The 15,934-nt window shown below is 41.5% G+C and overlaps 1 protein-coding gene across 1 annotated transcript; it reads right to left on the reverse strand.

Annotated features, from left to right (window-relative positions):
- Positions 1 to 3,205: 3,205 nt before the first annotated feature.
- Positions 3,206 to 15,112, reverse strand: LOC107282438 (paired box protein Pax-6-like). Its single transcript, XM_029282989.1, has 7 exons — positions 14,983 to 15,112; positions 7,711 to 7,869; positions 5,850 to 5,932; positions 5,577 to 5,736; positions 5,154 to 5,254; positions 4,882 to 5,020; positions 3,206 to 3,291 (listed from the first exon to the last, which is right to left on the reverse strand). The coding sequence occupies exons 1-7, from the start codon at positions 15,110 to 15,112 to the stop codon at positions 3,206 to 3,208; spliced, it is 858 nt and encodes a 285-aa protein (XP_029138822.1).
- Between the last annotated feature and the right edge of the window lie 822 nt (positions 15,113 to 15,934).

Consider the following 15,934-nt stretch of genomic DNA (forward strand, 5'->3'; position numbering starts at 1 on the left):
GATGATGATGATGATGATGATGATGATGATAATAATAATAATAATAATAATAATAATAATAATAATAATAATAATAAAGTTGGAAGGGACCTTGGAGGTCATCAAGTCCAACCCCCTGCTCAGGCAGGTAACCCTAACTGGACAAATGGCTGTCCAGTTTCTTCTTAAAAACTTCCAGTGTTGGAGCATTCACCGCTTCTGGAGGCAGGTTGTTCCACTGGTTAATTGTTCTAACTGTCAGGAAGTTTCTCCTTAATTCTAGGTTGCTTCTCTCCTTGATTAGTTTCCATCCGTTGCTTCTTGTCCTGCCTTTAGGTGCTTTGGAGAATAGCTTGACTCCCTCTTCTTTGTGGCAGCCCCTGAGATATTGGAACACTGCTATCATGTCCCCCCTCGTTCTTCTCTTCGTTAAACTAGACAGCAACCGTTCCTTGTATTCCAGCAACCATTCCTTATATGTTTTAGCCTCCAGTTCCCTAATCATCTTTGTTGCTCTTCTCTGTTTTCTTTCTAGAGTCTCAACATCTTTTTTACATCGTGGTGACCAAAACTGGATGCAGTATTTCAAGTGTGGCCTTACTAAGGCATTGTAAAGTGGTATTAATACTTCGCGTGATCTTGATTCTATCCCTCTGTTAATGCAGCCTAGCACTTTGTTAACTTTTTTGGCAGCTGCAGCACACTGCTGGCTCATATTTAAATGATTATCCACTAGGACTCCGAGATCCCTCTCACAGTTACTACTATTGAGCAAGGTACCCCCTATACTATACCTGTGCATTTGTTTTTTCTTGCCTAAATGTAGAATCTTACTTTTTTCACCATTGAATTTCATTTTGTTAGATAGCGCCCAGTGTTCAAGTCTGTCCAGATCCTCCTGTATCTTAAGCCTGTCTTCTGGAGTGTTGGCTATTCCTGCCAGCTTGGTGTCATCTGCAAATTATTCCATCTCTCCCTCTAATATTGGATTCTCCACCCCAGAGATCAGTGTGAGTTAATGTCTGGAGGCCCATTGGATTGCCATACCGGCACCCAACTTCAGAACTCCATAGCCAAATAGCAATGGATTTTTCTTCTTATTCTTGTTGCATCCAATCTCCAGTGTGAGCTCATCAGACCCCTGTGTTATTAGTGAGTTGAACTAGCTTTAACACTTAAATATTTGAGTTCTGCATCTCCCTTTCTCCCTCCCCTAGTTCTGTGTTCTTCGTCCTGGATACAAGCCCATTATCTTTGCATAATTTCATAGCTTTTTTCTTGCCTCATTTATTCTTGTTTTTTGTTATAAAAAAAAAATCTGGAGCAGAATACAATTGCTCAGCCCTTCAAGTAATGCACAGAGGTTTACTATGTCTTGCATCAACAACAATCTTCATGTGGTTTAGAGCCTAATACAGCTCTCTCTGTTGTTCAGCACCCCAAACCACAGGCCTTAACTAAAAGCAAGGCAGACCAAGGTGGGAGATGTTTGCTGAATAAAAGATAGGGTAATACAAGAGAAAGCATTCCTGATAAACTGAAAAAAGCTGAGAGAGAGCAAGAGGCAGCTTTAACACTAACTTATAATGGACAGGTTCTAAATCTCCTCCACAACATCCAAAGCTGAAATCAAACGGAATGCACTTGCAGAAAAGTTGACACTGAGTTTTGCTTTTCTTTAATGAAGCTTTAATAGGTGTTTACTACATTTTTGCATTGTAATAATACATTCTCTCTCGCCCTATTTATTCTTTTATCTTTCCCATTCCACCCCACTACCCCAGTTCTGGCATAAGACTGTATTGCCTAAAACTGGGATGATGTGATTATATTGTTCACATGAGCATGCATGTATGTGCACACACAATGCACACATACAGAGTATTATGTACATAGGTCCTTTATTAACACACATGAAACAGTTTAAACTTACAAGTATCGGTAGTATGTGCATTTGTGTAAGTGGTTAGAGGGAGGGCAGATGTCCCAAGCTCTGAGACCCATGTAAAATTCAGCTAAATGAATTGCATGCACAAGAGAAAACATGTGGGACAGGGGAGATAGCAAAAACTAGGTTATGGGAAGTGAGTTAAAGGGCAATTTTGTAAAACAAACAAACAAACAAACAAACACTGAATATCACACATCAATGAAGTAACACTAGTAACCTTTGCACCACCTAATTTTTCCATGGTACTACAGGAGGGTTTTTCACCCCCACAATCCTTTGCAAAACTTGCCCATAGTAGGAATGCTATGCTTTCCCTACAGACTTTTGCAATAGGTCAAAAGAGGATTTGTGCATACTTTTCCTTTCTTGTGCTTCCCACTACAGGAATCCCATCCTTTCACAAGATTCCCATATGAAAGGTGGGAATCAGAAGTCTGATAAATAAATAGTATGGAAGTAAACGAATGAATGAATGAATGATAATCATTGCCACCCTTTTCAGATTTTGCTAAGCATTACTGTCGAAGGTTCCAACTTTCTTTTATACCTTTCATTATTCATTTCCTGCCATTTGCAGCTATTCCTGCAAGGGGCACTAATTCTCTTTGCCCCTCTCCCCTCCTCCTCAAATCATTTATGCTGGATTCATCCAAAGATGTTCCTTTCCCTTCTCTTTCCTGACCTGTTTTTTGTTCTGATTCTCACTGTTCTGGCTGGGAGCCAAACAGAGTGTCTTCAAGGTCTGGTTAAAAAAAAAACCGCAAGATGGAGGATACAGCAGTTTCATTGAAGCTTGGCCTTCATCTTGACTTCTTTGACTAGACCTTGCAGATACTCTAGAGCCAAACAAGAAGAGGAGGCTCATGGGACAGAATGCCAATTGGGCAAGGAAGGCAATAGAACAGCTATAGATGCACACAAAGATGTTGAAGAAGGCAAGAGAAGCTTTAGAGTTGTGTTCTTCAACCTTGGCAATTTCAAGAGGTGTGGATCTCAACTCCCAGAATTCCCCCTGCTGGGTGGGCAATTCTGCCAGTTGAAGTCCACAGCGCTTAAAGTTACCAAGGTTGAAACACATTGCATTAGAACCAAGACAGTCCTAACCTAAAGACACAAAGAGGGAAGGGCAGGGAAGCTCTCCCTGTGTGCCATCCCCTCCCTGAGAGTTTTTCACCACTGCTGCATTTCCCTTTGCAGAGGAAAAGCCCTTTTCTCTCCATTAATCTTCCCTTCCTTTTCGTTTGTTTGCTTTTTTTCTCTCCATCACTTTTGTGCTCATTGCAGTCGGGGCCAATACTGGGCAAGATCAGCATCCCCACCTGGGACTTGTACAGGAACTGACACTCCCGGAGAGATCAACCCTAGAAAGAGAGACAAAGTGTCAGTGGGGGTTGGGGAGACGGATCCTGGCAGAACGTTACAGAGTGCAAAATTTTGAACCCAGGCTTTCAACTCAGCAACTGTAGGAAACACCCTGTGGGAAGTTGGGGACAAAAACTGAAACAAGTTGAACAGTCCTGCTGCACTAATTATTCCTTGTTCACAGATTGCCAAGGCTATTTCAGATTCCTTAAATATGATGTCTCTGAATGTAGAAAAGGCAACAAAAAGGTTGCTTCTTTAAAAGCTAGAGAGATGGTAGAGCCCCAGAGACACTTCTGGGCCCCTGGAATAATGTGTGTTCATCTTTCCTTGGTTACTACCTTGCATTCCTAACAACTATTTAAGAGAATGGATAGACTGTTTGCATTAGAAAGGAGATGATGTATACATTTCTAAGAACCTCAGCTTTTGCAAAACAGAAGCACTCTTGCTTTGATCCCAGATGGATACATGTATAGGAGCAAAAGTCCCACTTATCTTTCAACACCCAGATGAGCAGAGATTAACACCAAGATTAACATTAGACCAACAATCAAGAAGAAAACAATATCCCAATCAAGGAACTACCAAGTAAGCTAACAGTAAACAGACCAACCAAAGAACCATCAAGACCTTTTCCACTATCACTGACAGGGCAAGCCACTAGATACAAGGGTAGGCAACCTTGGCTCTTTTATGACTCGTGGACTTTTAACTCCCAGAATTCCTGAGCCAGCCATGCTGAGGAGAAAGGAGAGGTTTCCAAGCTGAGCCATGCTGGCTCAGGAATTCTGGGAGTTGAAGTCCACGAGTCATAAAAGAGCCAAGGTTGCCTACCCCTACACTAGAATTATAAAAAGAGAGCAAATCCCATTATTTACTAGCACTGACGATGTTACCTAGTTTGGGTTATGAAACATCTGCAAGAAAACAACCAAACTCAGAGAGCACCAAGGACCCCCACTTAGTTTTCTTTCCTTCCCATTTCCCCCCCCCCCAAAGATGCTAGTATAATTTAGTAATAATGAGTTGGAAAAAATGAACTGAAAAACGAGTAGAAAAAAAATATGAAACAGGCAATGCCTTTTGGGATGAAGTAGCAAATCTGTTTCTAAAAATAATTTCTCCCTTTGTCCAATTTCTTTGGCAGACTTTGACATTGCTTGTTCACTTCTTTATTATCTTTCTTGAGGCTGAAAATGGCTTTGTGGTCTGTGTAAAGCAAGACTCTGATACCCAATATGGTAGTTAAAATGATGCCTGATGAGTAAATATTGCCCTTAATGAAAGAAAAAATGAAACTAGCACATTGAATTATTTTTCCATGACCACAAGGCTAGAAAGAGGCTTCTCCTATTTTGTCTTCAAAAATATTAAAAGAAATTCACACAAGCGGACATCTTCTACCCACCACAGTGTAAGAATTACTTCCCAGATTCCCAGATTCTTCACTTGTATTTGCTGTGGCCATTATGATTGCCCAGTTCCTCCTGCTAAGTTTTCCTGCAGTCAGTTCTGTTTTCCCAAGTGATGTGCTTCCATCTCACCCTGTCCCAATCCCACTTCCCCGTATGTTTCTGCTACATTACCAGTAGAGGTCCCACTGCTGGCATTCAGACTGTGAGAGGGGAGCTGGGAGGGTGTGTATGAATCATAACTTCGCACTGACGGGCTGCCAGGGAGCATGCAGGAATAAGATGACGACTGGCTGGCAACTGGGGGCACTGCCTGCTAATGAGTACCAGAGAATATGCAACAAAGAAAGAAAAAAGGATATTAATATTGATGGGGAATCAACACCGGTCATCAGCAACCCCCACTTGGCACCATTCAAGAATTCTGTTGTTCCTTTTAAGTTCACCTGAATAGGGAGGCTGTTGTTGGCCATGGAGAAGGGGGCTAAAGGTGGGAGAGAACCATAGTTGTTGCTGAGGACACTTTCTGTATGGCCCAGCATAGCACCTGAAAAAAAAGGAAAAGAGTTTTGTGATACAGAAGAGCAGTACCCTTGAGGAAGCAAATTAAGAAATAGCCCACAAAGCTTTCAATAGAATGAGGAAGTGTGTTCTTAAAAACAGCTCAGCTGGCTCATCAATTTCTGCAATGAATGAATGAATAACAGGCATTACTATCCAAACAAGTGATCTTTTAAGTCCAGAATCTAAAGGTGTCTCATGGCACCAAAGTTTCCAAAGGATACATGATACCTTGATCAATTATTCTGCTTGGGAAGACCCCAGGAATAGGTGGGGAATGAATGATCTGCTTGGGGACAGGCCCTCACCTGACCCTAAAGACTGGGGGAGTGACTGGTAGACACCACTGCCTACAGTGCCAAAAGTGCTGTTTATGATCAGGTGCCCCCCAGTGCCACCTGCTTGACGCCTCTGGTTCCGCAGTTTCTCTTCCCGACGCCATTTAGCTCGACGGTTGGAGAACCAGACCTGGAAAAATTTTAAAAAAGGAACTCTGTTGCCCAAGAGAACAAGGAGTGTAATGGTAGAAAGCCCCTGCCTATTTCTCTCTTGTTAAATGGCTACTAGGTCATCTTATTTACCTGGATCCGGGCTTCGGGCAGATCAATTTTTGCTGCCAAGCGTTCACGGGCAAAGACATCAGGGTAATGAGTACGCTCAAATTCTGAAGATTTAAGTTAGAATGTGTCAAGATATTAAAGACATATCCTCCTCTTTACCAACACTTATAGTTCTTAACAAAATATATTTTCAAGCACACATACTCTGCATACCACATTAAAGGTACATACTTCCCCTTGTAACTTTTATGTTTGGATTCAAAAGTACAGTTCTTTCATATGTGATCCTTCTTTCCCTCTAGTTCTCCTTTAGTGACCAGTAATAAAATGTGTATTTTAAAAGGCAGTCTTCCTTCAATATTAGGTCATCATCTGGCCATTCCAGTGTCAGACTTCCATAGGAATTCAGGAAGACTGCAAATGTTATGTCCAGTGCTTCCCATTTGCTGTTCACAGCACTCATTTTCTTTTCTTTTTGTTCTAAGAGCCATACTCTTTGGAAGCCCTATGTTCTTAAAAATCATTACAGTGTTTTTCAAATTGGGCCTGTTTAAGATGGGAGGGCTTCAACTCCACTTTGAAGGAATTCTAGGAGTTGAAGCCTACACATCTTAAAGTGTCCCAGTTTGAAAAACACAAGTATAATGCATTCTATGTTTTTGGTACAATGTATGATTTAAAAATGGCATGGCTTATAATGCATGGCAAAAAAAAAAAAAAAAAGCAGCTTCGTGCATAGACTGTAATACAGTTTATGACCACCAGATGGCCATGAATGTCTGTTCGCGTTCCCATTCTCTCTTTGAAACGGGATTGCCAATTCTGGATGTTAAATAATTAGACACCATTATCAGAATGCCTCTAAACAGATGACGTTGTTGTTACTTTTTTTTAAAAAAATGCTAATGTCTGGGTTTGCAAAAAAAAAATAAATTATATCTCTCACAGTTATTACACAGCAATATTCTAAAAAAGAGGTTAGAGGAAGTCAGTGAAATTGTTATGTATAATCCAGTGCTTTCCAATTCTTCTAATACGAAATATGATTTTAAAATGGCATAGTTTATAAAGTGTGGCAAAAAATGCAGTTTCATACATAGGCTGCAATATGTTTATAATTTCTAAATAGCACAACTGCCATCCTACTGAAAGGATTTCCAATACCTTTGGTTTTGCTCAATCAATGTGTAAAGCACCCTGCTTTTAGCAAAATCCTCAGACTCATTTCCTGATATTTTAAAATTAGAACTGAAAAAAATTCCTATGTGAGCTTTGGACGGTCACTGCCAGCCATAATTCTAGTTTAGATGGATTGATAACCTGATGCAATAAAAAAGCAATTTCCTGTTTCTGAGATCTTCAGGCAATGTTTCTCAACCTTGGCAACTTTAAACTATCTCCCAGAATTCCTCAGCCAGCATGGGGAGCATTCCCGCTTGGCTGGAGAATTCTGGGAGTTGAAATACAAACATCTTAACTTTCCCAAGATTGAGAAACATTGTTTTCAGGCTTCACCTGTCAGGTGGTTTCAAAAATAGAGCAGCTGTGCAACTGGTTCTTTTGAGCTGTGTGCCTGGGCCTGGTGGGTTGGCTACATCTGTGATAGGCCAACAAGTACCTGGAAAGACTAACTAACTACCAACCTCTTCATACATCTTTTATCAAAGGCCACATGCTAGCAAAGTGCTATGTGTTTGTTTGAATCAGCCCCTTACGGCCATTGCTCAGAATGTATCAGGGTGCATCTGCATGTTGGTTTTAAAAAACAGTGACATTCCCCATGCCTAGTCTGACAACCTCCTGTTCCAATTACCCTAGAAAAGAAATTCCACCCAACTGGCCCTCACTTTAGAGCACAATCCCTGTTTCCTCTTTGCCTTACCTTTCTCCAGTGCCTCTATTTGCTCCTGCGTAAAAGACGTTCTGTTTCTTTGCAATTTGCGCTTCAGCTGCAAATGGATTTGGGAGTCATCCAGATCTTGGTTGCTACCACCTTGGGGGTGCTCAGAATCCAAGCTACTTCCTAGCTGCTGACAGTTGTCTGAGGAGGCAGGGTGGAGAACCATGAGCAGCCAAGAGTTAATAACACTCTTCCCCCACATTGGTGCTTTTCAGATATGCCCGACAGTGACAGATACATTGACTCTGGGATATGGGAGTTGTAGTCCTCTAAGGCCATAAGTTGTCAAATGATTTAGGTTTAGGAGCAGAGATGGAAGCAGAGACATCATTTCAACTATTTTTTTGTTATTCATTAGCTTTATATGTATTCTTTATTTGTATGATTCAAAGTGAAGTAATAATGAGCTCTTTTTATTTATAATAATAATAATAAAGTTGGAAGGGACGTTGGAGGTCATCAAGTCCAACCCCCTGCTCAGGCAGGTAACCCTATACCATTTTGGACAAATGGTTGTCCAGTCTCTTCTTAAAAATTTCCAGTGTTGGCGCATTCACCACTTCTGGAGGCAGGTTGTTCCACTGGTTAATTATTCTAACTGTCAGGAAGTTTCTCCTTAGTTCTAGGTTGCTTCTCTCCTTGATTAGTTTCCATCCGTTGCCTCTTGTCCTGCCTTCAGGCGCTTTGGAGAATAGCTTGACTCCCTCTTCTTTGTGGCAGCCTGTCTCACAGTGTTATTATTCCACAATAACACTGTGAGACAGGCTGGGCTGAAAATGAGAGGCCCAGAATAACTTAACTGGCTTTTGTGCCTAACCACTGCACCAAACTGTTTCTCCAAGCCCTCAGAAACATGGTGGTTATCACCAGCACCAGTCTTTACAGGTAGTCCGCTACTTATGACCATAATGGATCCTGACCAGGATGGTTATAACTCACGATAGTCATAAAGTGGGTTATTATGTGACTGGATGACATTTTTTTTTACTGCAAGTGTCAATTGAGCACCACAGTGGTTAAATGAATCCATTGTTCACCATGGGGCATTTTTCCTGAAAACTGAAGTAAATGCCAGTTTTTGGCAAAAACACTGACAATCACATCCACATGGCTGCTAGATACTGCAAACAGCCATAAATGTGGGCTGGTTGCTGAGTGACCAAAATGTGATCATGGGGTTGGCATTAGAACTTTAAACTTTCACTAAGTGACCAATCACAAGTCAGGGACTGCCTACAAATGCTGTAGGAGCCAACCAGGACTTCCTTCTGCTGACCAAGAAGACAGCAAGAAAATCAGTATCAAACCACCCTCCACCCCAGTTGTGGATCTCTTTTGTTCGGCATCACTATGGTAGACACAGTATAGAGGCTTAGACTGCTCCCACCAAGCACCCTAAAGCTTTGCATGTAGATTTGGATTCAGTGTGTTTGATGCTTAACTGCAGCTGAGATGGAAATAAATGGATTCAGTGCCACCCTAATTATCCTGAATAATTGTGCTGATGTGAAGATAGTTAACTTTCTTTGCCATTTTCTCCTATTCCAGGTTATTCCTCTATCCTGCATAGCCACTTGCTCCAAATATTGAGTTGGGGGCCACCGGTAACCACTAGTGGCCAAGCTTCATGCAATGACCAGTTTGTACAATATCTGCGGGGAAGTGTCTTGTTTGAAAAAGGCAAAAGGGAAAATGTAGCCACAAGGTGCTGCAAGATTAGGAATCGCTTCACACAACTGCTCTCCTTCCATTTCCAACCCCTACTTTTCTTTCTCCCCTTTCCTCCGTAAGATTAGGGCCAGTTGAGAAATGTCCAACTCAACTCTTGTTCTTATCTAACTCATCAACTCAGACATGAAAGAAATCTGCATAATTTTGCTCACCCACAGACCGTGAGATTTTAGTGCAGAATGCAAAGCCTTGCAAAAATTCATAGACATCTTTCTTGGTGTGTTTGAAATTTAAAGGAATGGGCTGTGGGAATTCTTAAGAGAAGCATCTACAGTCAGGGTTGGTAACTTGTTCAGCTCCCCATTAATTTTTGCATGGTCCAAGCAACAAGTAACTGGATCAAGCCTCCATTTCAGCTTCCCACAATGCTCTGCTTTTCAGTTAGAATCAATAGTTATAGCCATTAGTAGCTTTGAGTGTGAGGGAGCTTCACAGCATTGTGGGGAATTAATATGGTGGCTTGAGACAACCACTCAGTGCTACTTAGAGCACCGTTGTTACTTGTCCTTTGTCCATAGAAAGATCAGACTCACAGAAGGAAGATAGACACTTTTGTTCGGGGCACATTTAAACAAGTGCAGGAAGGGGAAAGGGGAGACCAGCTGACAAAAGTAGCCCTGCAGCATAAGCTCTGATCCTTCAGTATGTACATACAATGTTACATGCACATTCAAAAAAGGGTTAATTTTGCAAGGTGATGATGTCTTTCGGCTGGTTCTCACACAGATAGGAAGCCTACCATTGACAGATATAGGTTGACTCACCTTCCTCAAAGAGTTAAGCTCTGTTATAGAGGAAAAGAACAAAAAAAAAACCCCCCAAACCAAAATCTTCCCACCTAAAATTGCCTATATAGATAATCCCTGACTTTGAAAATATATGCACTGGAATTCCTGTGCTATATAGCTGTAGCCCTCTTTCTAGCAAATATTATTTGCTGGAACTTTCTCTTCCAATAAACTGTGTCCAGAAATCTGCCATGGGGTCCCTGAACCTCACATGGCATTTTGCTTCGTCCCCTGGTGGAAAACTGACGTTCTCCTCTGGCTTCTTAGCTTCTTCCCCCACCACAGGCCTTTTCTTCTTCCTGTCCGACTCTGTGGTGAGACAACTGTTTATTAATAGTTTATAAGGAGCCACTGAATAATGTGTGTTAAGAAATTGTTAATCCATGACTGCACACTCACAGTGGAGATAGATTCTCCTATCTAGTTCTAATTCACTATAGTGGCAGAACCACCCATCCCACACGACACACAAAATATAATGCATGCATAGTGACTCAAGACCAGAAGGGACAACAAACGGGAAGACATGAAAACAGTCTCAGTTTTTTTGGCAGAAAAGTGGTGGGAGTGGGGGCGAATGGAAGAAGACTTCATTTCCAGGATAGAGTGTAGGTTTTGTATAGATGGTGTGTATTGCAGGAATCTTGATCTCTCTGAGACAGGAAGTTTTGTTCCTGTTTGGCTTAAAATAGGGGCTGCAGGGAAACTGGTGACAGCTGCTTGAGGCCTTGGAGCCCATGAGAAAGGGAGAGTGGAGGGGTGGCAACTGAAGGTTTGGGGGAACCCACAAGAGCTTAACCTTTTGTCCAAGGGGAGCTCTATCCCGAGCAATGACCTTTCCGTGCTTCTGCGAAGCCAAGCACTCAGATCTCCGCAGGCAACGCAAAGCCACAGCATCAGCCAGAGTGCCTTAATGTGAGATGACATGGCCTTCTCCCTCCCCCTTATTCTTCTAACTGTTTGCAGTCCCTGCAGCAAAGAGATCCAAAATGCCTCGTTGGTGAAGAATATTTCTGCTTGGCCCTGGCCCAGATGTAGGGCTGTCAGGGTCTGTCCTCACCACCCCTGTCACTTCAACCAGTCTGCCCCTCCCCCCCTTCTGCTCCATTCTCCCATATCGCCCTCAGTTCTATTTTTTGCTGAGATATCTTTGCAAAAATGCAAAGGAAGGAAACACGCTTGCATACACCCAGAGGGGAAATGGGGCAGGAGGGTTGGGGGGGAGGGGGTTAAGATGGAGGAGAGAAGGGAAATGAGCGGGAGGGAGGGGGAGAAGGTTTTGAACTGTGTCTGAAATCACCACAAATGGAGAAGTTGGGCAGAAGGAGGACCTCCTGCTTTTATGCTTTGGCAACCGCAGCAGCCATGGCTCTTTGGATGTGGGTCATATAAATGGGACTGAGAACATTAGAATAGGATTCATATGACAGCTAGTACATCCTTCCCAAACTTGTCAGTTTCCAAGTGTCTTGGGTAATTATTCTCAGGATCTGCAAGTTGTGATGGCTAGGGATTCTGGAACGTCTGTTCCAGGCTGTCTGAATGCTCCAGGTTGGACCAAACCAATCAAAGGCATTTGGAATTAGACAACATCCATAAGGACATCTATTGTACCCCAGGTTCCAAGTGGGCAGGATTGTCTATGGGCCTCCAGGCCAGGTCACACAATACAAGCAATCATCAGGCGTGTTTTTAAGAAAATTGACTGTTCTATATATATATATATATATATACTTTATATATATTTGCTATGTCACGGAGGATGGAGATGTCAACTCAGCTGCGGGGAAAGTCCCCAGTGATGAATGGGCAGAAGGCCCAATGTAGTACAGCACTACAGCTTTTTATTAATTTTATTAGAAGTTCAGTTCAGCTGTTGAATGTTGCAACTTGAGGGAAAGCAATACCATGTGATTCGACCGCCTGGCAGCAATAGGCAACAAGGGTTATTGTGGTTTGAGATGGGGTGACACCACAGTTTATGAACCGTCTCACTACAGACCCATGAGCAACAGGAGCAACTATTGAAGTGAAAAGATTTTGGAATGTCAGCCATAAGAGCCTAATGTTAAGGTCCCTGCTTACCTTAAAGCAATCTCACATTCTGCCCATCAGTTTCCCTAGGGCAGGGGTAGGCAACCTCGGTTCTTTTATGACTGGTGGACTTCAACTCCCAGAATTCCTGAGCCATGCTCAGGAATTCTGGGAGTTGAAGTCCACCAGTCATAAAAGAGCCGAGGTTGCCTACCCCTGCTCTAGGAGATTACTCTAGAGATTATTGAGTTGGGGGGAGATTATAGATTTTTATACTATGGAATGTTATTGTTTTAAGCCACTCAGAATCAATGTGTGTGAATTTGATGGCCATATAAGTCTTTTTAATAAATAAGTAAATAATTTTCTGTTTTATATTCCATAAAGATAGGTAAGACTTTGTCAGTACGCAAAAAGGTCTTTTTGAATCTCAGTGGAGACTATGAAAAAGTGGAGTGCAAAGAACTATGTTTCTACTGGAATGACTATAAAAGGGACGGAATCAAAAATGTCAAGAACATAACCATATGATGAAAGCCCCACTCATTTTATATGCACAAAGGGTGATAGAACTTCAGTGGCATGATCATGATTGCCATCTTGAATTTTCTGACTCCCTCCATGGATAATCTTGTCTATGTACTGCAAGGAAGCACAAAGTTCAGTTCTAATAGGCATATCATCTTATGCAGAAGGGTCCCACTACCTTCTTATCTTACAGTATCTGCTAATGCCTTTAGCTTTGATTTTGAAGTCAGCAACCAAGGTTCTAAAAAAAATGCGAAAGGAAGATGAGTAAGTCTAGTATTCCATCTAAAGTTTCTACCTGGAAATAAATGCTCAAGAGGGATGAGAAAGTGCAGTACGCCTGCACGCGGAGCTCTCTCTTGCAATGAGAACTAGCAACACGCTTTACTGAAAAATGAACTTTGAGGAATTCTTAAGAACCAAATAAGAGATTGGAAGATATGTGAGATACATATTGTATTGACTCATCCATTGGATAATTAGCCTATGTTATTCTAATTGAAAGTAATTTGAAGTAATTATTTAAGGTTTGCAACATAAGAAAATAAAATGAGTACTAATTCATGATTCCTAATTCCAGGAGACCCTTAAGCCAGGCATGAAAACATCCATTCTCCTTCCATTTTTATCCTTCTCAATCATCTTCAGAAAGGAGAATTCAATGACACATCACCTTTGAAGTTTCATTGTAACATTAAGATTTGCTTTTAATTTGTGATAACTTCTGAATATTGTGGTGTGGTTCACCAGTGTACTCTAGAGCACATGGGAAGTGATGCAAAGAAGTGTAGATCTTCAGTTTTGACAGGTAAGAAAGCCATGCTACATTAAACCAAATATCTGCCTAATCTCAGTGGTTATTTCACATGTCAGTCAATTGGGGCATAAAGTACCCTCCCCTCCCAATCATCTTTGGCAAACTGGGTTTAGAACAGTGAGAAGCCACATATGTCCTAATATCCCCACAGCCATTTCCAGCCGCATTTTCGGAGCCTCTAAGGCATCCAAACACAGACTGTGCAAACCCCATGCTTGGGAATTCAAAGCACTTCTTATCTCATTTGCTCCATTAAGCACTCTTTCTAGCGAGTTGGTCCAAAATGTGAACCGCGTTCTTATGAGCTCTTTCCTTAGTTGATGGAACAATCAATTAATAATTAGACAGATGTGTCTGTGATGCTGAGTGAAAAAAAAAAGATTTATCTGGCAGAGATATGGTCTGGGGAGCCCAGATTTTTTTGGGTGGTGGGGGGAGGAGAAATGCAAGAGAATTTCCTGCACTGATATTTGATATGAGAAGATTTGGAGGGCTGGACAATTTCTCAGGGGTTCTCAACCTTGGCAACTTTAAGACTTGTGGACTTCAGCTCCCAGAATTCCTCAGCCAGCAAAGCTAGCTGAGGAATTCTGGGAGTTGAAGTCCACAAGTCTTAAAGTTGCCAAGGTTGAGAACCCCTGCTTTAGAAGCTTACTTGATCAAGAGGAAGTCGGCAGCAGCACCAGAGCATCAGATGGCAACGCAAGCTACCATTTACATTTCTACAATGCGTTTGATTGACTCTTCATTAGGCAATTGAAATTGTGACTCAAAATAGACTCCTGCTGACCTGAGTCATGAGTTAGCAGTAATTCATACCAAGGCATTTTTGTGCTCTGGTGAATACCAAAGAATACCAAGCAGTAGAGGTGAAACAAATAACTTGATTTAGTTGGAGAAGGCTGTGAGCTGATCTTGCTCCACTCCTGATCTTTGCTGGATAGGGTGATTAATGAAGAAATGTTTGCAGAGAATTCTAGAAGGCTAGAAGAGTTCCAGCTGGGTAGGCTATATTTAATATCTCCTACCTATAATGAAGCACAGAATTGTCTATTTGGAAGCTAAAGAGCAGGCTTTTTATTCAATATTTATTGTGATTTTTATTATTGCCTGTTCACCGCCCTGAGTCCCGTAAGGGAGATAGGGCGGTATATAAATTTAAATAATAAATAATAAATAAAGTAGACATAACCCAGGAAAAGCAGATTGGAGAAACAGAAAAATTCCCTACTGCTTTGTCCCCCTACATTCCCAGATTCAAAGTTGGACATATTGAACTATTTAACTTCTAAGAAACTCAAGGGAAAGGGCAAAATATGTATATGTTTGTCTGTACACATATAAACATATATATACAGGGGGATTTCATACCAGGGTTGAGATGTCCTGTCACCAAACTGTCTTGGTACCACTCCTGACGACTACTCCATGTGCTGTTTTGTATATTCAGCATTCTGCTCTTCTCATACATGCCATCCAACCCCATGGAATGGGGCTGAAGATCAGAGGGACAAGAAGAAGGCTGGTAGAGTCTATAGAAGTCCCCCACCTGGAGGGTTGCAAGCTGCAGTTGCACACCCTGCTGTGGATAAACCTGTAGGTAGGTAGGTAGGTAGGTAGGTAGGTAGGTAGGAAGGAAGGAAGGAAGGAAGGAAGGAAGGAAGGAAGGAAGGAAGGAAGGAAGGAAGGAAGGAAGGAAGGAAGGAGGTTTCACTAAGAAAATGTTACTGTTTTTATAGTTCTTCATATTCGCAATGAGCCTGTAACTCTGTGAGCATGTAAGAATTACTCTAGAATTATGAAGACTCAAAGCATCACTTAATTATAAAGGTCATGCACTTTTTATGTTATCTCAGTTTAATAATACCTGACAGCATTATTTAAATTACATAATTTCTGACAAGAGAAAGATGTGGGCTGCTTGAACTGTTTTAAAGAAAGTCCAAATTGAGAAAGAATGGCAGAAGCAGACCAATGAACCAATATACTGAGTTTATCTAATCAGCTTCCGCAGTTTTGTAGAAAAGAATGGATATCCTTTCTAAAACAGTAGGATATAAATCCTCTTTCCTCCCCAATCAGAAGAATTAGAAAAAATATTGAATTGCAATCTGCAAATTATATCTTACCACTCATTTCCCTACACTGACTCTTTATACATGGCTATTATTTATTCTAATTGGTATGTCTGTGGAGAGTCTCAGTCATCCAAGTCATGGTTGTCCCAAAGATGCTTTTTCAAAAGGCAACTGGACTTTATTTTTCCTTGAAGACATTTCACTTCTCATCCATGAAGAGCTGTTTGGGG

This window comes from Protobothrops mucrosquamatus, unplaced genomic scaffold (assembly GCF_001527695.2).
Source record: "Protobothrops mucrosquamatus isolate PMUCROS unplaced genomic scaffold, P.Mucros_1.0 scaffold7, whole genome shotgun sequence".
Taxonomy (NCBI): Eukaryota; Metazoa; Chordata; class Lepidosauria; order Squamata; family Viperidae; genus Protobothrops; species Protobothrops mucrosquamatus.

Excerpts from the sequence above, each read along its gene's own strand:
- LOC107282438 (XM_029282989.1), bottom strand. The coding sequence starts at position 15,112 with ATGGGGTTGGATGGCATGTATGAGAAGAGCAGAATGCTGAATATACAA. Across the intron at positions 5,933-7,710 it reads AATAGAGGCACTGGAGAAAG|AATTTGAGCGTACTCATTAC; the intron begins GTAAGGCAAAGA and ends TTAAATCTTCAG. Across the intron at positions 5,021-5,153 it reads ACAACAGCCTCCCTATTCAG|GCAGTGCCCCCAGTTGCCAG; the intron begins GTGAACTTAAAA and ends ACTCATTAGCAG.